The sequence below is a fragment of the Myxine glutinosa genome, chromosome 1 (assembly GCF_964187855.1).
Source record: "Myxine glutinosa chromosome 1, kmMyxGlut1.1, whole genome shotgun sequence".
Lineage (NCBI taxonomy): Eukaryota > Metazoa > Chordata > Myxini > Myxiniformes > Myxinidae > Myxine > Myxine glutinosa.
Window position 1 is genome coordinate 90,569,451 of NC_136261.1, and position 26,684 is coordinate 90,596,134.

The following is a 26,684-nucleotide window of genomic DNA, read 5'->3' on the forward strand; positions in this document are numbered from 1 at the left end:
GACCTGTAGGAATATTTGGGGGACAGAGCACAGAGAGAGCTGGGGGAGCAAGGCGGGAGAGGAGTCGGTAGAAGACAAAGACCACCTACCTGCCTGCGGTGAGTGAGTGAAAGGCCCTCAGAGATAGCTTCATCGCGGGAGATTCCAATGATTCTGAAAGCTTTGGATTCAACAGCGTGAAGCCGAGCCAGGTGTGAGGCAGGAGCACCAGCCCATAGGGGGAGAACAGTATTCCATTGAGCTGCGGATGAAAGCCTTGTATGTGGTGAGGAGCTCAGGTGTGCCTAGGAAGGACTTCGCACGACGGAGGATGCCCAGTCGGCGACTGGCTTTGGAGGCCAGCTTGGAAATGTGGTTTTCCCAAGAAAGATCATGGCAGATAGTGAGACCCAAAAGCTTGAGCGACAGAAGTTCTTGGAGAGGATTGTTGAGAAAGTAGATGGGAGGGTTGTCCAGTCGATCTTTTCGGAGAGACATAGTAAGAGTGTGAGATTTGTCAGGATTGAAAGACATGTTCCACTTGTTTGACCAGTCTGTGATTTTGTCCAGGTCTTCAGAGAGCGAGGAGGCTGCAGACTGCCGATCTGAGGGAAGAGGATGGAGCGGCAGAGAGTGGAGTCATCAGCAAAGAGATAGAGAGGATTTTCCAGAGAGTCGGAGAGATCATTGATAAAGACCAGAAAAAGCACAAGGCCCAACACACTGCCTTGGGTAACTCCAGCCTGAACAGGAAGGGGAGATGAGAGAAATCCATTCAGGGCCACACGTTGACTACGACCAGAGAGGAAGTCCGCAAGCCATGCATGGAGATTTCCATGGATACCATAGGAGGAGAGTTTGGTGAGCAGAGCTGGGTGCCAGACCGTATCGAAGGCACGTGATATGTCAAGGGAGACAGCTCTGATTTCCTGTTTGGCATTGAGGACCTCCATCCATTGTTGAGACAGCAGAAGCAGCATGTCCAGAGTAGAGTGACCTGGTCTGAAACCAAATTGATGATCAGAGATCAAGCCATTGGAGAAGAGGAAAGATTTCATATCCGAAGCAATGATGGATTCCATGACTTTGCTGATAATTGGGAGCAGGCTGATTGGTCTGTAGTTGCAAGGATCTGTTTTTGCACCTTTTTGTGTAAAGCGGTAATGTTTGCTGATTTCCAGGATGCTGGCAGATGACCTTGAGCAAAAGATAGGGTGAAAAGATCAGAGATGGGGTGAGATAGAGCGGCAGAGCAGGATATTAGGACCCATGGGCTGATGCCGTCTGGTCCAGTTGCAGAATCAGTCGAGGTTTGACAAAAACTCCTCCACCTTGTCAGGAGAGAAGGACACAGAGTCCAGGAGCAGTTGGGTTCGACTGGGAAAGGTGGGAACAGAGAGAGATGGGTTTGGGACTAAGGATTTTGAGGCAAACACAGAGTTGAGACATTCGGCTTTGTCACGTGCGATGTCAACTGTGTGGCCATTTGAGGTAAGGGAGGGGATGGAGGGGGAACAAACACCAGAGACGGGTTTGACCAGACGCCACCAGGATTTGGAGGAAGGAGACAGGTTTGAGAGTTCATTCTTGAGTGAGGAGAGATAGTGCTTCCTGGCACTCCTGAGGGTCGACACACACTTGTTCCGAGCTTGGTGGAAGGAACTGAGATTGCCTTCAGTTGGATTAGCTTTCCAAGAGGCAAAGGCAAGTTGTTTCAGGGCAACTGCCTCACCACAAGATTCAGTGTACCATGGACGGGAGGAAAGGTAAGACAACTGAAGGCGAGATGGGATAAATCTGTGCATGAGAGATATCAGTTTGCTTTGGAAGAATTCCCAGGAAGAATTGATGTCAGAGGCAGTGGAGATGGGAGACCAATCCAGACGATTGATGACTGCTTGAAGACCGTCCCAGTCGGCCTGAGTGAAATGCCAGACTCGCCGACGCTGAGGAGGCTCTCTGAGAATGGCCAGAGAGATGTCCACTTTGACAAGCACATGATCAGAAGAACCGATTGGAGCAGAAGAAGAGCAGCAGACATTAGCAGGGAAGTTTGTCATAACCAAGTCTAGAAGAGAAGATACTCCATTGGCTGAGATCCGGGTCGGGGAATTGACAGATTGTGTCAATCCCAGTGAGTCACAGAAGTCCTTTGCTGAGGTGCCATGACTGGTGAGAGAGGAACCCACACCCAACCAGGTGGCATGATGACAGTTGAAGTCACCACATATGAGGAAGAGAGAGTTGGGATGAGTGGATAGAAGTTGGTCCATGTTGTCAGACAGTGAAATGTAGATGGAGTCATCACTTTTTGGGGGATGGTACAGAACACATATGAACAAAAGGTGGTAGCGGAGAGGAAGCCGTAGCCAGAGGTACTCCTGGGGGTGAGGAGGAGAGAGGGCAGTGCAAGGAGAGTGAGGAAGAGAGTTTTTGATAAAGATAGCCACCCCACCACCAGGCCGAGGCTCAGGTCTATCATACCGGAGGAGGGAGTAACCAGGAAGAGATATTAAGGAATCAGAGACATCTTGAAGGAGGAAAGTCTCTGTTAAGCAGATCAAGTCTGGATTGTCAGAAGCAACCTGTATGGAGAGATCAGTCAGGTTTGAGCAAAGGCCCCGGATGTTTTAGGTCCATGCCGTTAATGAAGAGAGAGGGGGAGCATCGGGGAGGGGAGGAGTAGGGTAAGAGGAGTAGGTACAGCACAGGGGAGGGGAGGAGTAGGGTAAGATGAAGGATGAGAGGGGGAGGTAGGGAGAGCAGTTGATAGTGTGTCAGAGATTGCAGAAGAGTTCCAAGAAAGGGAAGGATGAGGAGGATGAAAGGTTTGATGGTGAAGGGATGAGGCACAGTGAGGGGTTGTTTGAGGGGGGGCAGAGGAAAGTAGAAGGTTGGGGGGGGTGGAGGTATGAGATAGAAGGGAGACGAAGTGGGGAGGAGGCAGCTTTGAGGAGGAGGGGGAGGAGGGAGAATTGGAGAGGAATGGTATGGGGGGAGATTTGAATGGGAGGGGTTGGGGGGGAGTTTTGAAGGGGAGGAGTGAGGGGGGAGTTTAGGATGGGAGGGGCAAGGGGGGAGTTTAGGATGGGAGGGGCAAGGGGGGAGTTTAGGAGGGAAGGGGCAAGGGGGAAGTTTAGAAGTGGAGGGGCAAGGGGGGAGTTTAGGAGTGGAGGGGCAAGGGGGGAGTTTAGGAGGGAAGGGGCAAGGGGGAAGTTTAGAAGTGGAGGGGCAAGGGGGAAGTTTTGAAGTGGAGGGGCAAGGGGGGAGTTTAGGAGTGGAGGGGCAAGGGGGGGATTTGGAGGGGAGGGGCAAGGAGGGAGTTTAGGAGGGGAAGGGCAAGGGGGGGGGATTTGGATGGGAGGGGCAAGAGGGGAGTTTAGAAAGTGGATGATTAATGAAAGACGAACATTGAAAACAAATTGGGTTTGTTTTGATTTTCAAATTAGTAATCCGATTCAGAACGATGGAGGAGGGATGGAATGAATGTGAATTTAGACCATGTAGTGAGGGAGACGTATAAGATATTGAATTTCTTTTTTTTGAAGTGGAATGAGTTGGAGAGGAAATTGAGAAAAGCTTTTTAAATAGGAAGAAAAACAGCGTGTTGTAAAATACCACTGAGTAAAACACTGAAGGGGCAGAACCGTGAACAATCTTATATGCACAAAATACCAACGGGGGGGGGGGGAGAGCCGAGAGGGACCACCACGAGTCACGTGAACAGGGCAAACGGTGGATGGCCAACGTGCAGCCTTGATTGGTATGCATGCCTTCACGGGCTGTGATACAGTCAGTGCATTCGCTGGCCGTGGGAAGATGACCTTGAAGCAGGTGAAGTCTGACAAGACCTACCAGGAAGCTTTCATGGAACTTGCACGTTCATGGGAAGTATCTGCAGAACTGTTCCAGAAGCTACAGGAGATCACCTGCCATATGTACATGCCTTCGAGCCGCACATCTGAAGTCAACAAGCTTCGATACCAACTGTTCTGTGCCAGACGTGGAGAAATTGAGTCAAGTCAACTCCCTCCTTGTGAGGACTGTCTATTCATGCATGCTTGCCGTGCAAATTATCAAGCTGCCATCTGGAGGAGATGTCTGCAGAGCCAGCCCTATGTTCCAAGCCCAAAGGACTGTGGTTGGACAACTGATGAGGATGGAAAGCTGGCTGTTGAGTGGATGCATGGCTCGCCTGCACCGGATGCTGTGCTGCAGCTGCTCTCCTGCAAATGTGTGCGGTCATGCAAACTACCAGCATGTAACTGCCTCAGCAATGGCCTGAAGTGCACAGACATGTGCAAACTACAAACGTGCAGCAACCAAGCCAGTGAAGAAGAGCCAGAAGTGGATTTTAACTGACTGATATGGATGACGGTGATGATGAATAACCTGGTGGCATAATTATGCACAAACAGAAACGTGAAACTGTACTTCATTTAATAATGTTAAGAGCCAAAGAAAAAGTGCCATGGATGCATGTTGATTCTACTGAATCAAAGACCTTGCTTAAAACAGGAAACCTTGAGTCTGATTTGTCACAGGGTGTGACTTGACAAAAACATAAATATTTTGTTCAACTTGCATAAATATTTTGTGAAGTCAAGTTCGAATTTTTTTGAAAACAACCCACTTCATCTACAAAATCTGCCTTTATGTACGAGAATGACTGCCTACATTTGTAATACTGGTAAGAAAGGATCCCCATGTGGTATTTTATGCTTGTCTGTGACTGAACTGATTCTTAACAGAAAGATTGCGGTGTGAGAATAAAGGATAGTGGTAAAGTGTGTGTTCGCGCCTTTCATCCATGGGGCATGTCCATCACAAGAAGTGATAAACTCTAAAAGCTGTGAGTCTGCAAGGGCTATCATATCAAAATGCAAACTAGAGACATATAGCAAGTTAAAAACACCAAAGAGAATTAGTCACCCCGGGTGGTACCGATACTGGAAATTTGGGATCCTGGCCCATGGACTATTATGTCAATGTGATATTCAGTTTTTTCTTTTATAATATTTAGCAAAACTTTCTAAACATTTTTTTCTTTTAAAAATTGCAAACTTTCTAAAATCCTGTTTTCTCTTGTAATTATGGGTATGAGTGTAGATTGATGAGGGAAAAAATGAATTTAAACGATTTCAGCATAAGGCTGCAACATAACAAAATGTGAAAAAAGTAAAGGGGTCTGAATACTTTCTGAATGCACTGTATAGCAGGAGAAGGTGTAGTGTGTGCAGGGGACTGCCTCGGGGCCCGGGGTCTGTTGAGGGGCCCGTGCTTCTCCTGTAATTTTTTTTAAACAGTACCGTGAAACCCCTCATCGGCTCATCCTCATTTCATCATCGTTACATTTAAACCCTGAAGCTAATTTTGCTTTTTTTGCCGGATTTCTTGCCAAAATCAAAACATTTACCGCTGTTAATGGTGCAGTTTCAATCTTCACAGAAAATGGTTATTAACCAGAAATATGCATTACAAAGAAATGGGTTTCTATCCTCTTTGTCCAAAACAAATTATTAACCATCTTCTTGTGTATTTTTTTGCCAATGATAGAAACAGTGTTCAACAGTCGAGGGTGCGAATTGACTCGATCGGTCCAAACGTCCCGCTATCTCCTTTATTTTCACTCATGACGGCTAAATAAAAGTGACCATTTGTTTTTTTTTAGGTTTTTTTTGTTTTTCATGAGAAAGTTCCTTAAAAAGTTATAAAAGCGAGAAAGAGTGGGGGTGGGGACCCTGAGGTTGTTTGCCTCGGGGCCCGTGCTGCCTCTCGACGCTCCTGGGCAGGTGTATCGGGGTGAAGAAGAGGCCACCATACGCCTGTGCATGATGTCGATTGATGGACGTTGTGCTCCATGGTGACCAATGGAACCTCCATCTTCTAAACTGCAACTCAACGTCATATTATTATGGTGTAGAAGGCTGATGTACAAGACTGCTTCACAGCGCTAAACTTAACGGAAATTTTAACGATTATTATTAGATTGAAATTGAAGTACATAATTGAACACTGCGTGTGGTATCGTGTTCTATGAACTGTAGTCAGGGATCCACAGGCTCAAAAGCTCAATAAAATGGGTTGGACCTGACATGGCATGCTATACTTTTTGTTTGTGTTTTTTTCTATTAATTTGGACATTAAGGTCTGCTGAATGAGAGGTCTGCTCTGCAAGAAACCTTGCGAAAAAAGTGGCCATTTTTGTATATGCAGCCTTTATTATTTGACCGAAAAATGTGAAAGATGTTTTTTTTTCTTAAAATCCTCAGTGCGTTGTGTAGGCTGTCAATAAATGCATCCCAGATACACAGAACACATGTGTTGACAACATCAAGTTGAGAAATACACTTACAAAACCTTTCTAAATGATTTAGAATCATTTTTATGCAAAAGCGCCCCCAATTTTTTTGCATTTTTTCATTATTTTCATCTTTACTTCATTAGTAATCAACTATGCCCTGAGTTATGACATCAGCCAATGTGTCATTCTTTTCACCAAACATTATAGTCATTCCACAGTAAACATTCTGATGAAAATAAAACCAAAATCAATGGATCTGTGGTGATTTTATTACCCTTACGCTAAAAAATCCTAGAGACATACTGTATATTTAGCATCATGGTAGTTTATGTCCATTTTATTAAACATCCTGGCCAAGGCAACTTTTTTATTTTAACAGAACCATGTGCCCCAAAAGAAAATACTTGTAACACAAGAAATACAAAACAACAAAATGATTTTTTAAACAAAATGTACACAGGATGACAAGCCAACAAAACAATGATCGTTACGCAGCTGAATTTGGATAGATTAGTGACCAGTTTGTTGGGGTCCCCAGTGCAGAGACATGCGATGACACACTTCACATTGGCTCTTGCACAGAAGCATCCTCGGGCACACATGCTTTTCTTGCAGTGACAGTATTTGGTGCGTTTGAATTCTGCAGGTTTTGCCTCCTTCAGCATCATGGTTGCCACCAACTTACCATTGACAAGCTCTCTGCCAAAGTCAGTGGCAGCAGGGTAGGTTGGCTGAAACATGTGTGCTCGCTTGCATACAGCCAACTGATGCAGGGCTCGGCGAAGGTGTAATTGGAAGGCATCTTTGGTAGGTGGAAGGCAACGCATGTCTCCTTTGATGTTACCAAAGAGATGGGCTCACAGTGCATACAAATTACCACCGAAGTCACTCCTCTCACACAGTGACACCATGTATCGCCTAGCTGCTGTCACAACATCTTCCTGAACATCCAGGCTTTCTTCAGGGTCACCGTATCTGCACAGGGGCAGAAGGTCTGCCAGGTGATCAATGGCAGTTTTGTAGGCGCGCCTTTTTGCTCTTCTGTAGAGATAGCTCACTGTGTCACATCCAGTCAGTATGTACAGTCACGTGAAAAAGTAAGTACACCCCATGTAAAGTTTTGACTTTTTCAACATATTTCAACATACAGCTATTTGATCTTCATTTCAACAATATTGATAGATAAAGGTGATATAATATAACAAATATCATGAAACATTTACATTTTGTAGTCCATTGTATAATTTAAATATACATAAATGCAAATTTCGCATGTGGAAAAAGTAAGTACACCCCTACATTTATCACTACTTCAAATACCTAAAATTTGAATCAGGTGCACCAGCTCAGGTGCAAATGATTAGAACATCGTTAGAGAGGATCTTGGAGGAACCTGTCTTATTTAAACCTCAGACATTTAGTTTAGTTTGCTCTTTGTTGTTGAAGTGTGCGGCGTCACCATGCCTAGATCAAAAGAGACATCTGAGGCCTTCAGAAAGAAGGTTATAGATGCCTACGAGTCTGGGAAGGGATTGAAAAAGATCTCCAAACAATTTGAAATCAATCATTCAACTGTCCGGAAGATCATCTACAAGTGGAAAGATTCCAAACAACTGCCAACTTGTTCAGCCCAGGCCGCCCCAGCAAGTTCAGCCTGAGAGCAGACCGCAAGATGTAGTAAGGGAAACATATGAAAATCTGTTAACTAAATTGTTACCAAAAAATTTCTTCACCAATATGTTTGTAAAGGTGTGTAATAACATGTGTTAAAATGTTGAAGGTCAACTCCCGTGGGAAACCCAGAAAAAAAGCTGTTGAATTCGGGTACCGAAAAATTATTTTCGAGAATTTTTTTTTTTTTTTTAATCGGCCCTTAAGTAACTTATGAGGGGTCAAATAAGGGTTTTTCATGATTCTGAGTTGATTGTTAACATTTATATTTCATCACAGACACTCCTTTGTGGAAAAATAATTTCTAAATATATCTCATTTTCTACTTTGCAGGACATGGAGTCTAGCAATATGGATGAAGACGTTACTCCACCTGTGCTCAATTGCTTCATCTGTGCACGCTCGGATACACCAGCTGAAAGGCTCATACAGGCAACTCCAAAGGGATACTCAACTTTATTGAAACAAGCAGAAACTGTCGAAAATGTTACTGTTGTGGAACGTATGAAGGAGGCTCAAAAGGAAGGAAAACTGAGGTACCACCAGAAGTGTAAAAATGATCTGTACAACAACTTTGTTGCAACCACCAAGAAGTCAGCTCAAGCATCAAAGGCAGAGAAAGAGTCATCAAAGTTGAAGAGAAGACGCACTACTTGTGAGTTCAGTTCATCAACTGGCTGCCGTTCTAGAAGATCACAGTCAGTTGACCTCCTGTATAAGGATGTATGCATTCTTTGCAACCAACCAGCCCAGCTCTACAAAAATAATCCAGCACAAGCTAGAAAGAAATACAGAGTGCCAGATAATTTGACTGCAGATACACTGAAGGCAAGCTTGCTGAAGACAGCACGGAGTCGCGGGGATGACTGGGGCACTGAAGTCACTGGACGCCTGGAAGGGATCAACGACTTTGTAGCAGAAGAAACACTGTACCATTTGCGATGCAAGCTTATGTTTGCGAGAGGTGACAGTTTGTCCAAGACTGATGAGGAAGGAAAAAGGAAGAGAGGACAGAGGAGTATTGATGAGGAGCGAGAGGCAGTTTTTATTGAATTCTGCGAATGGTTAGACTCAGAATTAGAGCATGGGGTAATGAACATGGACCAAGTCCATGAAAAGCTGCAGGAGTTTGATCAGTCACCAGAGAAGAGCCTTTCTTATTCAAAGCATTGGCTAAAGATAAACCTTATAGAGAAATACGAAGACACCTTGTATTTCACAACACAGGAAAGAAGGGCAGATGTACTCTGTCTCAAAGATGGCACCGACAATATTCTGCGAGGGCATCATGCTAATCTTGACCATGGAGATGAGAAGACTCAGATCATAAAGACGGCACTCAAGTTCATATCCAATGATATTGCCTTGATTGATTTAGGTCCAAAGTCATACCCCACCACACACAGTATGACTGACATCGATAGTCAGCTGACACTTGTTCCTGCAAGCCTTCAGATGTTCTTGAGACCGATTGTCAAGACAGACGAAAGAGTTGCCGTTTGGGGGCAGAATTTTATTAAGGCCTGTCGACCTCGGTCTGGAGTATTGCCACACCAAATGGGGCTTGCCATACAACTTGATCATAGATTTGGGTCAAAATGGATGCTCAACAAGTTCCACCGGCTGGGATACACTGAGTCTTACACAGAGACACAAAACTACAAATACTGCTTCCTTAATAGTACGAGTGGAGATGATGTTCCAGATACTTCTGGCACTCTTGACACCATTGTGGAAGAAACCGATGAACAGATCAATGATGAGGTTGCGGTTGATGCTGCGCTTGAGGATCAATCAGTGATGACAGCCAAAGTGCCAGCCAGTGAAAGTGAATTGTCAAGTAATGATCAGGTGGTCTTTATGGAGGTTGGGGAAACAAACAATGCAGTCACTCAGTTTGTTGGAGACAATATAGATTTAAACATTGTCTCTATTCACGGAAACACTCTCTTTCACTCAATGGGTTGGATCGAAGTCACCTCTCCGGCACCACCTTTGCCAGATCCACAGACAACAGCAGCTTTCCCCCGGGTGAAGTTGAAGGCACTCGACAAAGCTAAGATCCTGAGAGGAACTGAAGTAAAGATTATTCCATTTACGAACAGGAAACAGATAGGAACGAACGCGATCATGTTTCTCCCCCTCGCTGAGCTTTCCTCCTCCCTGGCTCATGATCAGCCACTCCTCACTCCAGGTGACACACTCTGGGCAGCGGGGTGGGTGATCAAAGCCAACGATCCTGAGTTCCCACACTCCAACTAGAATGGCTGGATGAAGAGAATCCATGCTAATGATGCAAAGCAGAGCACACAGATCGAGTTCCTCCCAGGAGAAGGAGATTGAAGGAATTGAAGAAGGGTGAAATTCGGTACAACATGTTCTCAAGGAAGGCAGCGGCAGGAGTGATCAAACCAGAGACTCTTCCTCCAACAGAGGGTGCAGCTGCACAACATTCACTCCGTGCCTACCTGCAGACCCGGGACTGGATCCTTCTACAGAGCATGTCTCTGAACCCCAGTGACTATGGATGGACAATAGGTGTGCATGGGTATGAGCCAGTTCCAACACTGGACCCCACGGCTCCTGAGGAGCTATTGCAGTTCACAAGCTGTAATTGTCATGGAGATTGCAGCAACCGGCGATGCAGCTGCAAGAAGAATGGGGTCACGTGCATCTCGGCCTGTGGAGTCTGTAATGGCATTACATGCAGAAACTGCAGTCATGATGTTGTTGAGTCTGAAGAAGACATAGACAATGACTGTTGAAACTTCTGACATTGTGAATCAGAAATAACTCTTGAGTATTATATATGTATGTGAAATAAAAGCTACTTTGTGTGTAAATGTAAAAGTGAAAATATAAATGTTAACAATCAACTCAGAATCATGAAAAACCCTTATTTGACCCCTCATAAGTTACTTAAGGGCCGATTTAAAAAAATAAAAATTCTCGAAAATAATTTTTCGGTACCCGAATTCAACAGCTTTTTTTCTGGGTTTCCCACGGGAGTTGAACTTCAACATTTTAACACATGTTATTACACACCTTTATAAACATATTGGTGAAGAAATTTTTTGGTAACAATTTAGTTAACAGATTTGTGAAATATCTCATAAAATGCCCTTACTAATGCTGAAAGAAGTCTCTGAGAACCTCAGAATGTCATCACAGGACCTACAGGTAGCTCTGGCCACTGTTGATGTCAAAGTGCACGAGTCGACCATCAGAAAGAGGCTGCACAAATTTGATCTACATGGGAGGTGTGCCAGGAGGAAACCTTTGCTGTCCAGAAAGAACATCAGGGCAAGACTAAAGTTTGCAAATGAACACCCAGGCAAAGACCAGCACTTCTGGAACAATGTGCTCTGGACAGACGAGTCAAAGGTAGAGCTATTCAGCCACAGTACCAGAAGACATGTTTGGCGAAAACCAAAGACAGCATTTGACCACAAGAACCTGATACCAACAGTGAAGCATCGCGGTGGAAATATTATGGTTTGGGGCAGCTTTGCTGCATCAGGGCCTGGGCAGCTCACCATCATAGAATCCACTATGAATTCTTCATTGTACCACAGGGTGCTTGAGGATAATGTGAGGCCATCTGTCGGAAAGTTGAAGCTCAACCGAAGGTGGACCTTGCAACATGACAATGAACCAAAACATACCAGTAAATCCACCAAGGAATGGCTGAAAAGAAAGAAATGGAGGGATCTGGAATGGCCAAGTCAAAGCCAGGATTTAAATCCCATCGATATGTTGTGGGGGGATTTGAAACGAGCTGTGCATGCAAGAAACCCCTCAAACATCACACAGCTGAAAGAATTCTGCATGGAGGAGTGAGCAAATATTTCTCCCAGTCGATGTCAGAGACTGGTCGACAGTTATAAGAAACGCCTACTTGAGGTTGTTTCTGCCAAAGGGGGCAATACCGCCTATGAGAGCCAAGGGTGTACTTACTTTTTCCACATGCGAAATTTGCATTTATGTTTATTTAAATTATACAATGGACCACAAAATGTAAATGTTTCATGATATTTGTTATATTATATCACCTTTATCTGTCAATATTGCTGAAATGAAGATCAAAAAGCTGTGTGTTGAAATATGTTGAAAGTCAAAACTTTACATGGGGTGTACTTACTTTTTCACGTGACTGTAGGTGCTGAGGAGCATGGATGTAAGATCTGCAGCTTCAACATCATACTTCACTGCCAGGGCTTCGGCGATTGCATGAACAGGTAGGTAGATATCCATCTTCTTCACCCACAGCTCCTGCAGGCCATCCAGGTGTGTGATGTCGTATATGCACATCATGATCACGTCTGTCAGTAGCCACCACTACAGCCCGTTTGGGGTGCAGATGTTGTACTGAGTATGCAATGTGGGCAAACATCCTGGTATCTGCCTCCTCATGCTTCTCACAGGACAGTTCTGGAAGCTCAACCTGACAATCTGCTGACAACAGGACAGTGCGACCAGGATCACGGAAGATTCCACCAAGAATAAGTGTGCATCCTGCAGGAAGGTACTTCAGGTACTTTACTTGCAGTTCATGGAAGGTACTGCTCTCCCAAGATGTTGGTGACGCTGGATGAATGCCATGGCATCTACTACCATTACAACAGGCTTGCCGGACGGTGGCAGTCTGTCCACTTCCCTCCATGAGCTGCCAAGGGATGTCTTGATTGCAGCCAAGTAGTCGGCCTTGTTCCCTTTACGCATGGCATAACCTTGGTCGAGGGATGGATCTGGCTCAAACAGGGAGGCTGGGCAACTTGTCCACTCATGACTGGAGACCTCCACCTTCTTGTCTTCATCCAAGTCCTACACAAAGTACAGGTTTCGGACAACTGCACTCTTCCTCGTAGACATTCTTGGCTTTGAGTGACATGGACACTGACTTTTTTGGCTTTGCTGCAAATGTGGCAAGTTTTATTGGGGCTATTTTCTCACCGTCTGTTTTTCTTGCTGCAGCCAGTGCCTCCAGTCCTTTTTCACGGGCACTCACCAAGTCTGCAGATGCAGCTTTGTGGCCTGTTGAGAAGTTCATCAGCTCCTGTTCTTCACATGTGAATGGATTGATCATCTGGTTGTTGATGACATCTGTTATTTTCCTAACACTTTCAGCTTCCATTGTGCCTTGGCTGTTGGAGTCCTCATGGTGTTTGGTGTCATCCATATCCAGGTGTGCCATAGCCTTTGTCTGCTCTGACACTGCTGTCAGAACTGGAAGAGCTCGCAAGTATTTCTCCATGGCCACTGGCTGCTGACTGATGCCAGTGAAGAGTTTTGTCTTGGTATCACGGTTGTAGGTTTTCTTGAGTGTCATGTCTGTCCAGACACCATTGAAATGACCTGTTTGACGTACAGTGAACTGCCCATCCTTGAATTCCCTATGGATGTTCGGAGCCAGTAGGCTTCTCATTGCTTCTAGGTAGTGGGGCAGGCAGGATACAAACTTGTAGTGGCCAGCAGCTACAAGGTATGGTAACATCTTTTCTACTTCAGCCAGGTGTTCCTCCCACAGGCCTGCACGCTCAGCGTGGATGAACCGTTTCAGAATCATCACCATGTCCATGTACATTAGCCATAGCTTTGTTGTAGGTGACGTACATACTTCATCAAACTCAGCCATCAAACGTGACAGCTTTTTCAGTTGGTCGGTTGCATCAGCACATGTAGAAGATGCCTTCTCTACATCCTTTTCTTACAGGGCATCCAGGAGTAGCTGAACATTGATGGCAAGTACAGACATGCACTCCAGGTCCTTCTCTTCAATGATCAACCATCTGGCAAATGCTTCCCAGTGTAGGGCGAACATGGCTGCATGCACCATAGTGTGGGCACGCAGCATTGCGTAGTAGTCTTTCCCACTGATGATCTTGCTTGCTGTTCCACGGAGACAGACATCAGCTTCTACCATGATGTCTTCGATTCCAGTGGCCTGCATCAAATGCCCAATTGCTCCCAGGAAATTGAGCAATATGGAAGCCACCCATGCGCAAGATAAGTTTGGCATACTTCTGGGGGATCTTCTTTTGCAGACCCAGAACCACTTCATAGATTGCTTGGTCGCATGTGATGATGAACTCTTGACCCTGTTTTCTTGACACATCCATGCAGTACTGAACTGACTGTTCAACCACATCTGGGTCCGTTGGCTACAATTTTTTTTTAGCAAGATGAAAATAATGAAAAAATGCAAAAAAAAAAAATCGGGGGCACTTTTGCATAAAAATGATTCTAAATCATTTGGAAAGGTTTTGTAAGTGTATTTCTCAACTTGATGTTGTCAACACATGTGTTCTGTGTATGTGGGATGCATTTATTGACAGCCTACACAACCCACTGAGGATTTTAAGAAAAAAAACGTCTTTCACATTTTTCGGTCAAAAAAGAAAGGGTGCATATACAAAAATGGCCACAAATTTTTTTTCGCAAGGTTTCCGGCAGAGCAGACCTCTCATTCAGCGGACCTTAATGTCCAAATTAATAGAAAAAAAACACAAACAAAAAGTATAGCATGCCATGTCAAGTTCTCTCAAATTTTGGTGACTGGATCCCTGACTACTGTCTAGTACTCTAGTTGGTTCTGCCTTGAGCTTTGAATATGAATCTTCCAAACTATAAGCAATTTTTTTGCGAACCTGAGAAACAGGAATTGCTCTGCAGCATCTAACAGTCATCATCAATGTACTATACTCTTCACATGGTGCCGATGCTGTCGAAGCAATTCATGGGCTGGGATTATGATGGGTGGTTTGCCGTTGCCTTCCCAGCAATTAGTCAGGACATAAATTTGTAATGTGTTCAGGGTGCCAGCGATAACTTACCTACCCTTCATCAAAACACACTGTGGGATCTTCACCGTTCAACTTCAACAACTAATGCTGGCAGATGGAACACCCAGTGTAACATCGATCTGAGGGATGCCACTCCGATACATCACCCTGCATACAAAACACCAACGATGGCTTATAAAGAGGGTGAGACCAAGAACAGGGCCATCAGCAAGTGCAGGTACCTCTCGGCTAGGGTGACAGACATCATCAAACAACACTGCTGCATATTAGTCAGGTTCACTATGTTAACAAATATAATTTCGTTCAAAATTTTGGGAGATTAGCAAACCTGTACATTTTTGGAATCATCAGAGCATGGCGAATCCGAAAATCAATGTTGGCATTTGCACAGACACCTGCATGGCCGCCATTTTGGATTTTCAAAATGGCCGCCATAAAATACATATTTTGCGCTATCTCGGCTTCGAGTCAACCTAGAAACTTAATTAAATATGCTAATCCTATGTTTTCTGGGTCAAGGAATCCAATAAAGGCCTCAAAATAGTGCTCAGGATTTTAGAAAAGCAACAAAGGTAATTAAAAACCATTGTCTTTACATTTGTGATACAACTGTATTACATAATACATGATATTGCAAGTCCTTTGAAGTTATAGGTATGGGTTTATAAAGCAAGAAAGCAGCCTTGTTAGTATCAGATTGAACTATAAGTCCAGGATCTACTAGGACTATACCGTTCAGGAATATGCTTTTACAGATCTTCATCACTGTCCTGAGTGTCATTTTCGCAAAGGTATCTACGCAAATGCCAACATTAATTTTTGGATTCCTGAATATTCCAAAAATGTATAGTTTTGCTAATCTCCTAAAAAATTTGAACGAAAAAAACATAGTGAACCTGACTATATACTACTCATCTTGTGCAATGACTATATGAATGAGGGGATGGGGAGGGTGGGAGGAGGGGATGGGGGAGGGTGGAAGGTGGGGATGGGAGGAGGAGTTGAGTGGGATGAGGTGTGGGGGATTGGGTGTGGAGGGGTTCAATGTGGGATGGGGCCTTCGGTGTGTGGGGAAGGGGGTTGGGTATGGGGGGGAGGGGTGGTTGGGTGTGGTGGTGCTAGGTTGTAGTGGTGGATGGGTGGTTGTGTGTGGGGGTGGGATTAGTGTTGGGGTGGGGTTAGTGTTGGGCTGGGGTTAGTGTGAGGAGGGGGGATTAGTGTGGGGCTGGGGTTAGTGTGAGGAGGGGGGATTAGTGTGGGGAGAAGGATTAGTGTGCGTGGGGGAGGGGGAGGGTTAGTGTGGGGGGGAGGGTTAGTGTGGGGAGGAGGGTTAGTGTGGGGAGGAGGGGTTAGTGTGGAGGTGGGGTTAGTGTGGGGGTGGGGTTAGTGTGGGGGTGGGGTTAGTGTGGGGGTGGGGTTCGTGTGGGGGTGGGGTTCGTGTGGGGGTGGGGTTCGTGTGGGGGTGGGGTTCGTGTGGGGGTGGGGTTCGTGTGGGGGTGGGGTTCGTGTGGGGGTGGGGTTCGTGTGGGGGTGGGGTTAATGTGGGGCTGGGGAGGCTTATTGTGGGGAGGGGGGATTAGTGTGGGGAGGAGGGATTAGTGTGGGGAAGGGGGGTTTAGTGTGGGGCAGGGGGGTTAGTGTGGAGGCGTTCGTGTGAGGGAGGGGTTAGTGTGAGGGAGGGGTTAGTGTGAGGGAGGGGTTAGTGTGGGGAGGGGGGATTAGTGCAGGGGAGGTTAGTGGAGGGGGGGAGGTTAATGTGGAGGGGAGGTTAATGTGGAGGGGAGGTTAATGTGGAGGGGAGGTTAATGTGGAGGGGAGGTCACTGTGGAGGGGAGATTAGTGTGGAGGGGAGATTACTGTGGAGGGGAGATTACTGTGGAGGGGAGGTCAGTGTGGAGGGGAGGTCAGTGTGGAGGGGAGGTTAGTGTGGGGGAAGGGGAGTTAGCATGGGGGGGGGGGGAGTTAGCATGGGAGGGGGTTAGCATGGGGGGGGTTAGCATGGGGGGGTTAGCATGGGGGGGGGGTTAGCGTGGGGGGGAGGTTAGCGTGGGGGGGAGGTTAGCGTGGAGGGGAGGTTAGCGTGGAGGGGAGGTTAGCGTGGAGGGGAGGTTAGCGTGGAGGGGAGGTTAGCGTGGAGGGGAGGTTAGCGTGGAGGGGAGGTTAGCGTGGAGGGGAGGTTAGCGTGAAGGGGAGGTTAGCATGGAGGGGAGGTTAGTGTGGAGGGGAGGTTGGTGTGGAGGGGAGGTTAGTGTGGAGGTGAGGTTAGTGGGGGGGGTGGAGGTTATTGTGGGGGAGGGGTTCGAGAGGGAGGGGCTAGTGTGGGGAGGGTGGGTTAGTGTGAGGGAGGGGTTCGTGAGGAAGGGGTTAGTGTGGGGGGAGATTAGTGGGGGTGAGATTAGTGTGGGGGGGAGGTTGGTGCGGAGGGCAGGTTAGTGTGGAGGGGAGGTTAGTGTGGAGGGGGAGGTCAGTGTGGAGGGGGAGGTCAGTGTGGAGGGGGAGGTCAGTGTGGAGGGCGAGGTCAGTGTGGAGGGGGAGGTCAGTGTGGAGGGGTAGGTCAGTGTGGAGGGGGAGGTCAGTGTGGAGGTGAGGTCAGTGTGGAGGTGAGGTCAGTGTGGGGGGGGGGGTTAGTGGGGGGGGAGGTCAGTGTGGAGGTGAGGTCAGTGTGGGGGGGGGTAGTGTGGGCGGGGGGTTAGTGTGGGGGGGGGGTTAGTGTGGAGGGGAGGAGGTTAGTCTGGGGGGGAGGAGGTTAGTCTGGGGGGGGAGGTTAGTCGGGGGGGGGGGGGGGGAGAGGTTAGTGGGGGGGGGGGGGGGTTAGTGTAGATAGGGGGGTTAGTGTGGGCAGGGGGGTTAGTTTGGGGGGGGGTAGTGTGGGGGGTGGGGTTAGTGTGGGGCTTGGGTTAGTGAGGAGGGGGGATTAGTGGGGGGAGAGGGATCAGTGTGCAGGGGGGGGGGGGATTAGTGTGCGGGGAAGGGGGGTAAGTGTGCGAGGAGGGGTTAGTGTGGAGGTGGAGTTAGTGGGGGTAGGGTTAGTGTGGGGGTGGGGTTAGTGTGGGGGTGGGGTTAGTGTGGGGGTGGGGTTAGTGTGGGGGTGGGGTTAGTGTGGGGGTGGGGTTAGTGTGGGGTTGGGTTAGTGTGGGGCTGGGGTTAGTGTGCGGCTGGGGTTAGTGTGCGGCTGGGGTTAGTGTGCGGCTGGGGTTAGTGTGCGGCTGGGGTTAGTGTGGGGAGGGAGGGATTAGTGTGGGGAGGGGGGATTAGTGTGGGGAGGGGGGATTAGTGTGGGGGGGGAGGATTTGTGGGGGTGAGGGGTTAGTATGGGGGGGGTTAGTGTGAGGGAGGGGTTTGTGAGGAAGGGGTTAGTGTGGGGAGGGGTTCGTGTGGGGAGGGGTTCGTGTGGGGAGGGGTTCGTGTGGGGAGGGGTTCGTGTGGGGAGGGGTTCGTGTGGGGAGGGGTTCGTGTGGGGAGGGGTTCGTGTGGGGAGGGGTTCGTGTGAGGGAGGGGTTCGTGTGAGGGAGGGGTTCGTGTGAGGGAGGGGTTCGTGTGAGGGAGGGGTTCGTGTGAGGGAGAGGTTCGTGTGAGGGAGGGGTTAGTTTGGGGAGGATTAGTGTGGGGAGGGGGGATTAGTGTGGGGAGGGGGGTTTAGTGTGGGGAGGGGGGGTTTAGTGTGGGGAGGGGGGGTTAGTGTGAGGAAGGGGTTCGTGTGGGGAGGGGTTAGTGTGAGGGAGGGGTTAGTGTGAGGGAGGGGTTAGTGTGAGGGAGGGGTTAGTGTGGAGAGGGGGGATTAGTGGGGGGGAGGTTAGTGTGGGGGGGAGGTTAGTGTGGGGGGGAGGTTAGTGTGGAGGGGAGGTTAGTGTGGAGGGGAGATTACTGTGGAGGGGAGGTCAGTGTGGAAAGGGAGGTCAGTGTGGAAAGGGAGGTCAGTGTGGAAAGGGAGGTCAGTGTGGAGGGGGAGGTTAGTGTGGGGGAGAGGGGGGTAGCGTGGGGGTGGGGTTAGTGTGGGGGTGGGGTTAGTGTGGGGGTGGGGTTAGTGTGGGGGTGGGGTTAGTGTGGGGTTGGGTTAGTGTGGGGCTGGGCTTAGTGTGCGGCTGGGGTTAGTGTGCGGCTGGGGTTAGTGTGGGGAGGGAGGGATTAGTGTGGGGAGGGGGGATTAGTGTGGGGAGGGGGGATTAGTGTGGGGAGGGGGGATTAGTGTGGGGAGGGGGGATTAGTGTGGGGGGGAGGATTTGTGGGGGTGAGGGGTTAGTATGGGGGGGGGTTAGTGTGAGGGAGGGTTTTGTGAGGGAGGGGTTTGTGAGGAAGGGGTTAGTGTGGGGAGGGGTTCGTGTGGGGAGGGGTTCGTGTGGGGAGGTGTTCGTGTGGGGAGGGGTTCGTGTGGGGAGGGGTTCGTGTGAGGGAGGGGTTCGTGTGAGGGAGGGGTTCGTGTGAGGGAGGGGTTAGTTTGGGGAGGATTAGTGTGGGGAGGAGGATTAGTGTGGGGAGGGGGGATTAGTGTGGGGAGGGGGGATTAGTGTGGGAAGGGGGGGTTTAGTGTGGGGAGGGGGGGTTAGTGTGAGGAAGGGGTTCGTGTGGGGAGGGGTTAGTGTGAGGGAGGGGTTAGTGTGAGGGAGGGGTTAGTGTGAGGAAGGGGTTAGTGTGAGGAAGGGGTTAGTGTGAGGAAGGGGTTAGTGTGAGGAAGGGGTTAGTGTGAGGGAGGGGTTAGTGTGGAGAGGGGGGATTAGTGGGGGGGAGGTTAGTGTGGGGGGGAGGTTAGTGTGGAGGGGAGGTTAGTGTGGAGGGGAGATTACTGTGGAGGGGAGGTCAGTGTGGAAAGGGAGGTCAGTGTGGAGGGGGAGGTTAGTGTGGGGGAGAGGGGGGTAGCGTGGGGGGGTTAGCGTGGGAGGTGTTAGTGTGGAGCGGAGGTTAGTGTAGGGGGTGGAGGTTAGTGTAGGGGAGGGGTTTGTGAGGGAGGGGTTAGTATGGGGAGGGGGGGTTAGTGTGAGGGAGGGGTTCGTGAGGAAGGGGTTAGTGTGGGGGGGATTAGTGTGGGGGGGAGGTTAGTGTGGCGGGGAGGTTAATGTGGAGGGGAGGTTAGTGTGGAGGGGAGGTTAGTGTGGAGGGGAGGTTAGTGTGGAGGGGGAGGTTAGTGTGGAGGGGGAGGTCAGTGTGGAGGGGAGGTCAGTGTGGAGGGGGAGGTCAGTGTGGAGGGGGAGGTCAGTGTGGAGGGGGAGGTCAGTGTGGAGGGGGAGGTCAGTGTGGAGGGGGAGGTCAGTGTGGAGGGGGAGGTCAGTGTAGAGGGGGAGGTCAGTGTAGAGGGGAGGTCAGTGTGGAGGGGAGGTCAGTGTGGAGGGGAGGTCAGTGTGGAGGGGAGGTCAGTGTGGGGGGGTTAGGTTAGTGTGGTGGGGTTAGCATGGGGGGGAGGTTCGTGTGGAGGGGAGGTTAGTGTGGAGGGGAGGTTAGTGTGGAGGGGAGGTTAGTGTGGAGGGGAGGTTAGTGTGGAGGGGGGGTTAGTGTTGGGGGGGGGGGGGGTAGGAGGTTAGTGTGGGGGGGAGGAGGTTAGTGTGGGGGAGGTTAGTGTAGGTAGGGGGGTTAGTGTGGGCAGGGGTGTTAGTGTGGGGGTGGGGTTAGTGTGGGGGTGGAGTTAGTGTGGGGCTGTGGTTAGTGTGGGGCTCAGGTTAGTGAGGAGGGGGGATTAGTGTGGGGAGAGGGATCAGTGTGCGGGGGGGATTAGTGGGCGGGGGGGGGGGGATTAGTGTGCGGGGAGGGGGGGTAAGTGTGGGGAGGAGGATTTGTGGGGGTGGGGGGTTAGTATGGGGAGGGGGGGATTAGTGTGAGGGAGGGGTTTGTGAGGGAGGGGTTAGTGTGGGGAGGGGGGATTAGTGTGGGGGGAGTTAGTGCGGAGGGGAGGTTAGTGTGGAGGGGAGGTTAATGTGGAGGGGAGGTTAGTGTGAAGGGGGAGGTCAGTGTGGAGGAGGTGGTCAACGTGGAGGAGGAGGTCAGTGTGGGGTGGGTGGGGTGAGTGTGGGGGGGCTGGGGTTAGTGTGGGGGGCTGGGGTTAGTGTGGGGGGCTGGGGTTTGTGTGGGGGGCTGGGGTTAGTGTGGGGGGCTGGGGTTAGTGTGGGGGGCTGGGGTTAGTGTGGGGGGTTGGGGTTAGTGTGGAGGGGCTGGGGTTAGTGTGGGGGGGCTGGGGTTAGTGTGGGGGGGCTGGGGTTAGTGTAAGGGTTGGGGTTTTGGGCTTAGCGTGGGGGGTGGGGTTAGCGGGGGGGTTAGTGTGGGAGGGGTGGGGTTAGCATGGGGGGCTGGGGTTTGTGTGGGGCTCGGATTAGTGTGGGGAGGGGGATTAGTGTGGGGAGGGGGAGGGTTAGTGTGGGGAGGGGGAGGGTTAGTGTGGGGAGGGGGGGTTAGTGTGGGGAGGGGGGGTTAGTGTGGGGAGGGGGGTTAGTGTGGGGGGGGTTAGTGTTGGGGGGGAGGTCAGTGGGGGGGGAGGTCAGTGTGGAGGGGAGGTCAGTGTGGGCAGGGGCGTTAGTGTGGGCAGGGGCGTTAGTGTGGGCAGGGGCGTTAGTGTGGGCAGGGGCGTTAGTGTGGGCAGGGGCATTAGTGTGGGCAGGGGCGTTAGTGTGGGCAGGGGCGTTAGTGTGGGCAGGGGGGTTAGTGTGGGCAGGGGGGTTAGTGTGGGCAGGGGGTTAGTGTGGGCAGGGGGGTTAGTGTGGGCAGGGGGGTTAGTGTGGGCAGGGGGGTTAGTTTGTGGAAGGGATTAGTGTGTGGAGGGGAGGTTAGCATGGAGGGGAGGTTAGTATGGAGGGGAGGTTAGTATGGAGGGGAGGTTAGTATGGAGGGGAGGTTAGTATGGAGGGGAGGTTAGTATGGAGGGGAGGTTAGTATGGAGGGGAGGTTAGGGTGGGCAGGGGGGGTTAGGGTGAGCAGGGGGGGTTAGGGTGAGCAGGGGGGGTTAGTGTGGGCAGGGGGGTTAGTGTGGGCAGGGGGGTTAGTGTGGGCAGGGAGGTTAGTGTGGGCAGGGGGGTTAGTGTGGGCAGGGGGGTTAGTGTGGGCAGGGGGGTTAGTGTGGGCAGGGGGGTTAGTGTGGGCAGGGGGGTTAGTGTGGGCAGGGGGGTTAGTGTGGGCAGGGGGGTTAGTGTGGGCAGGGGGGTTAGTGTGGGCAGGGGGGTTAGTGTGGGCAGGGGGGTTAGTGTGGGCAGGGGGGTTAGTGTGGGCAGGGGGGTTAGTGTGGGCAGGGGGGTTAGTTTGGGCAGGAGGGTTAGTGTGGGCAGGGGGGTTAGTGTGGGCAGGGGGGTTAGTGTGGGCAGGGGGGTTAGTTTGGGCAGGGGGGTTAGTTTCGGCAGGGGGGTTAGTTTGGGCAGGGGGGGTTAGTTTGGGCAGGGGGGGTTAGTTTGGGCAGGGGGGGTTAGTTTGGGCAGGGGGGGTTAGTTTGGGCAGGGGGGGTTAGTTTGGGCAGGGGGGGTAGTTTGGGCAGGGGGGTTAGTGTGGGCAGAGGGGTTAGTTTGGGGGAGGGGTTAGTTTGGGGGAGGGGTTAGTTTGAGGGAGGGGTTAGTTTGAGGGAGGGGTTCGTTTGGGGGGGGGAGGTTCGTGTGGGGGGGGGGATTGGTGTGGGGGTGGAGGTTAGCATGGGGGAAGAGGTTAGCATGGGGGGGGGAGGTTAGCGTGGGGGTGGAGGTTAGCGTGGGGGTGGAGGCTAGCGTGGGGGTGGAGGCTAGCGTGGGGGTGGAGGTTAGCGTGGGGGTGGAGGTTAGCGTGGGGGTGGAGGTTAGCGTGGGGGTGGAGGTTAGCGTGGGGGGGAAGTTAGCGTGGCGGGGGAGGTCAGTGTGGGGGGGGGGGGGGTTAGCGTGGAGGGGAGGTTAGCGTGGAGGGGAGGTTAGCATGGAGGGGAGGTTAGCGTGGAGGGGAGGTTAGCGTGGAGGGGAGGTTAGCGTGGAGGGGAGGTTGGCGTGGAGGGGAGGTTGGTGTGGAGGGGAGGTTAGTGGCGTGGAGGGGAGGTTAGTGAAATGGGGAGGTTAGTGAAGAGGGGAGGTTAGTGTGGGTCGGGGGGGTTAGTGTGGGCAGGGGGGTTAGTGTGGGCAGGGGGGTTAGTGTGGGCAGGGGGGGTTAGTGTGGTCAGGGGGGGTTAGTGTGGGCAGGGGGGATAGTTTGGGGGAGAGGTTAGTTTGGGGGAGAGGTTAGTTTGGGGGAGAGGTTAGTTTGGGGGAGAGGTTAGTTTGGGGGAGAGGTTAGTTTGGAGGAGAGGTTAGTTTGGGGGAGAGGTTAGTTTGGGGGAGAGGTTAGTTTGGGGGAGAGGTTAGTTTGGGGGAGAGGTTAGTTTCATGGAGAGGTTAGTTTCATGGAGAGGTTAGTTTCATGGAGAGGTTAGTTTCATGGAGAGGTTAGTTTGGGGGAGGGGTTAGTTTGGGGGAGGGGTTAGTTTGGGGGAGGGGTTAGTTTGGGGGAGAGGTTAGTTTGGGGGAGAGGTTAGTTTGGGGGAGAGGTTAGTTTCATGGAGGTTAGTTTCATGGAGGTTAGTTTCATGGAGGTTAGTTTCATGGAGAGGTTAGTTTCATGGAGAGGTTAGTTTCATGGAGAGGTTAGTTTCATGGAGAGGTTAGTTTCATGGAGAGGTTAGTTTGGCGGAGGGGTTAGTTTGGGGGAGGGGTTAGTTTGGGGGAGGGGTTAGTTTGGGGGAGGGGTTAGTTTTGTGGGCGGGGGGTGGTGACTACTTTGCTATTTCTTGATCGTTGGCATCAGTAATCAGTATGAAAGTTGGTTTCGTGAAAGTCTTCAGAACATCACGAATCAACAGGATTGAAAGTTATTACAGAAAAAGAAATGACAAAATGCAATGAAAGAAAATGTTCCATAAAAGGTTTTTCCTTTGAGGTTGTATATAAATGTACGGTAGCTTTCAAAGCATAACAGGCCATTGCGTGCCGGTGCGCTCCGCGATTTCTTTGCATCTCAACAAATGTAGAATTTATCACTTCCTGTAGTGAGTGAAATAGAGCCTTGGGACGTGGATATGGCGCAGCGCAAGCAATCAGATGTCTTCGTGCATTTAAAATGCATAATCTTCACTAGCCTCGAAAAAACGATACCTCGCATAATAAAAAACACATGCACACTTTAAATCATTCCTTTGTGCCAAACACAAGAAAAAAACCCCCCAAAAAACAAGTTTTATTTTAATTAAAATGCAGTGCGAGACAAGCCGATCACAGCAAGGACCACAATACAGCATCACTTGATCTCGTAACTTAAAAAGACAATCAGCGCCGAGTTAAACGTTTTATCTCGTATGAAACATCACCTGAGACGGAACACGAAAGGGCCAGTGATTCAGAATGATGAAGATACTCACAGAAACCGGGTGAAGCCAAATGCCGCCGATTAACGAACGGCCTGGCATCTATTCACGGCCTCAATGCACAACCCAATACTTTATACTATATAATGCTGTTTTACCTTAATCGCACGATTAAAGGCTACTTAGAAGTTTTAATAACATTGACTTTTCAACTGCTGCGCTTAAAATCTTATTAAAAAGAAAAAAAAACTAAAGTAGATGATAAACGCACCGTACCAATACACCGCCTATAATACGAACAGTGATAACGTTGCAAGATTGGGAATTGCGACAAATAAAAAAGGGATTCACAAATATTGTTTCAGAAATATAAAAATTTAATCGTGCTTTTTCTGCAGAAATTCGACATACGAGTGTACGACTGTACGTCTACGTCATTATAGAGGATCACGGGGAGGGGGATGCACGAATTGTTGACGCCATTTTGTCCCCGTTGTGGACGGAACGTGCAGTGCGTTCACGCGTTGTGCGGTGCACTCCGTGTGTGCATTGTCCAGCGTGAGCACGATGCTTTTACCAGCGATAATTCCAACATGTACTTCGAGATACGCATCAAACACCATCGATGTCTGTGGCCCTGACCTCGATATTAAATTGGGTATTTTATCTACAAAATTATAAAGAAATATTTTTAAAATACGCTGAAGGTTTGCACGAGGTACAGTGACACTCTCGGAATGAAACCTACAGTTTGTGTGAGCTCCCTAAAAATAGATCTTCAGTTTCAACCACGTGTTCGAATGACGTTTGAAATTGATTTGCATATTTTATCACCCGGGTGGGATGCAATTTTGATGTCACGTGATAGATATACAGGGTGGTCTTGATCCTTTTGTATTCAGACGTATACTTCTTCTTCTTCTTTATGCTAAACATGAAACCAGTTTTAAAAAAAAATGAAAATTGACTTTTCACAGCCTTGATCTTGAGCTTTTGACCTTACAAAAAATCAGCTTCGAGCTTTTGATTGGTGACCAATTCAGTGCCTCAACATGCAAATTCTTAAAATTTTAAGTCAATCGGATGAAAATTGACAATTTTATGTGACGGTGACCTTTCACCTTTTGACCAAATTATTAATTTGTCTTCTCCATATTATCATAATAAAGCTTTGTTGAAAAAATGATGACAAAAGCTCAAATTATTTTTAAAAAGTTACGGCCCGGAGACATACGTACATACAGACGCATGAAGATGGCGGCGGTGGGGGAGACGATGTGACTTGATGGTAGTGCCACCTTCTTCTAATCAGTTTTGAAGACAGTAACTAGACTGACCTGAGAATGGTAGCTTCGATGGAACGAGATTGTGGTCGTTGGCGTTGATTGGAGATGATGGGATGAGAGGGTGGTCGTTAGCTTTGATTGGAGGTGATAGGACGACATGGTGGTCGTTAGCTTTGATTGGAGGTGATGGGACGACATGGTGGTCGTTAGCTTTGATTGGAGGTGATGGGACGAGATGGTGGTCGTTATTGTTGGGGGTTTTTTTTTTTTTTTGTTTTTTTTTTGTATACAGAGTCGAGGCTCGTGAAAGAGCTAACATTTATCAAAGAAACAAATCAAACAAACAAGCAAACAAAGTATATAAAAAGGGGAGCGGTCGACAAGATGGGGAGAGAAGGGGAGGAAGCACACAAACACAACATTTGAGAGCAGGGACATCGGGAGATGTGTGGGAGGGAGAGGGCCTGGGGGGAGGCAGGATAGGTATAAAACGCAAGGACACCAAGGACTTCCAGGAAAGAAGACAAAAGTCACCTAAAAAGTGGATTTGGGGTGAAATTAGCGGGGGTAGAAAAGATCAAGGTTTTGGATTGGGAAAGATAAGAGATGGTGGTGAACAGCCGTTTTAAAGACCTGGAGGGAGGAGTGGGATTGAAGAGAGTGAGGGAGTTTGTTCCAGAGGCGGGAGAAAAGAGGAATGAAGGAGTGAAGGTGAGCAGGGAGTCTTGATTTTGGCAGTTTAACCATAAGATGGTTGCAGGCAGATCTTGTGCAACCTGTAGGAATATTTAGGGGACAGAGCCCAGAGAGGGCTGGGGGAGCAAGGCCGGAGAGGAGTCGGTAGAAGACGGAAAGACCACCAACCTGCCTGCGGTGAGTAAGTGAAAGGCCCTCGGAGATAGCGTCATCGCGGGAGATTCCAATGATTCTGAACGCTTTGGTTTCAACAGCGTGAAGACGAGCTAGGTTTGAGGCAGGAGCACCAGACCAGAGGGGAGAGCAGTATTCCATAGAGCTGCGGATGAAAGCCTTGTATGTGGTGAGGAGCTCAGGTGTGCCAAGGAAGGACTTCGCACGACGGAGGATGCCCAGTCGGCGACTGGCTTTGGAGGCCAGCTTGGAAATGTGGTTTTCCCAGGAAAGATCATGGCAGATAGTGAGACCCAAAAGCTTGAGTGACAGAACTTCTTGGAGAGGATTATTCAGAAAGTAGATGGGAGGGTTGTCCAGTCGGTCATTTCGGAGAGACATCGTAAGAGTGTGAGATTTGTCAGGATTGAAAGACATGTTCCACTTGTTTGCCCAGTCTGTGATTTTGTCCAGGTCTGCAGAGAGTGAGGAGGCTGCAGACTGCCGATCTGAGGGATGAGGAATGGAGC

The 26,684-nt window shown here is 49.5% G+C and overlaps 1 protein-coding gene across 5 annotated transcripts in view; it reads right to left on the bottom strand.

Moving 5' to 3' along the window:
• The window catches only part of LOC137426087 (uncharacterized), a 185,108-nt gene extending 160,833 nt beyond the window's left edge, over positions 1-24,275 (bottom strand). For 2 of the 5 annotated variants that reach the window (XM_078774541.1, XM_078774547.1), the window contains exons 1-2: positions 24,074-24,212; positions 14,792-14,904 (exon numbers count right to left, since the gene is read on the bottom strand). Coding sequence is in view for 3 of the 5 variants with exons in the window: in XM_078774547.1 (XP_078630673.1) it covers positions 14,792-14,798 (7 nt within the window). In the remaining 2 variants the exon portion in view is untranslated. Of the gene's footprint in view, positions 1-14,787; positions 14,905-24,073 lie in introns of all 5 variants that reach the window. The other 3 variants (XM_078774562.1, XM_078774533.1, XM_078774553.1) reach the window with 2 other exon arrangements.
• Positions 24,276-26,684: the final 2,409 nt, after the last annotated feature.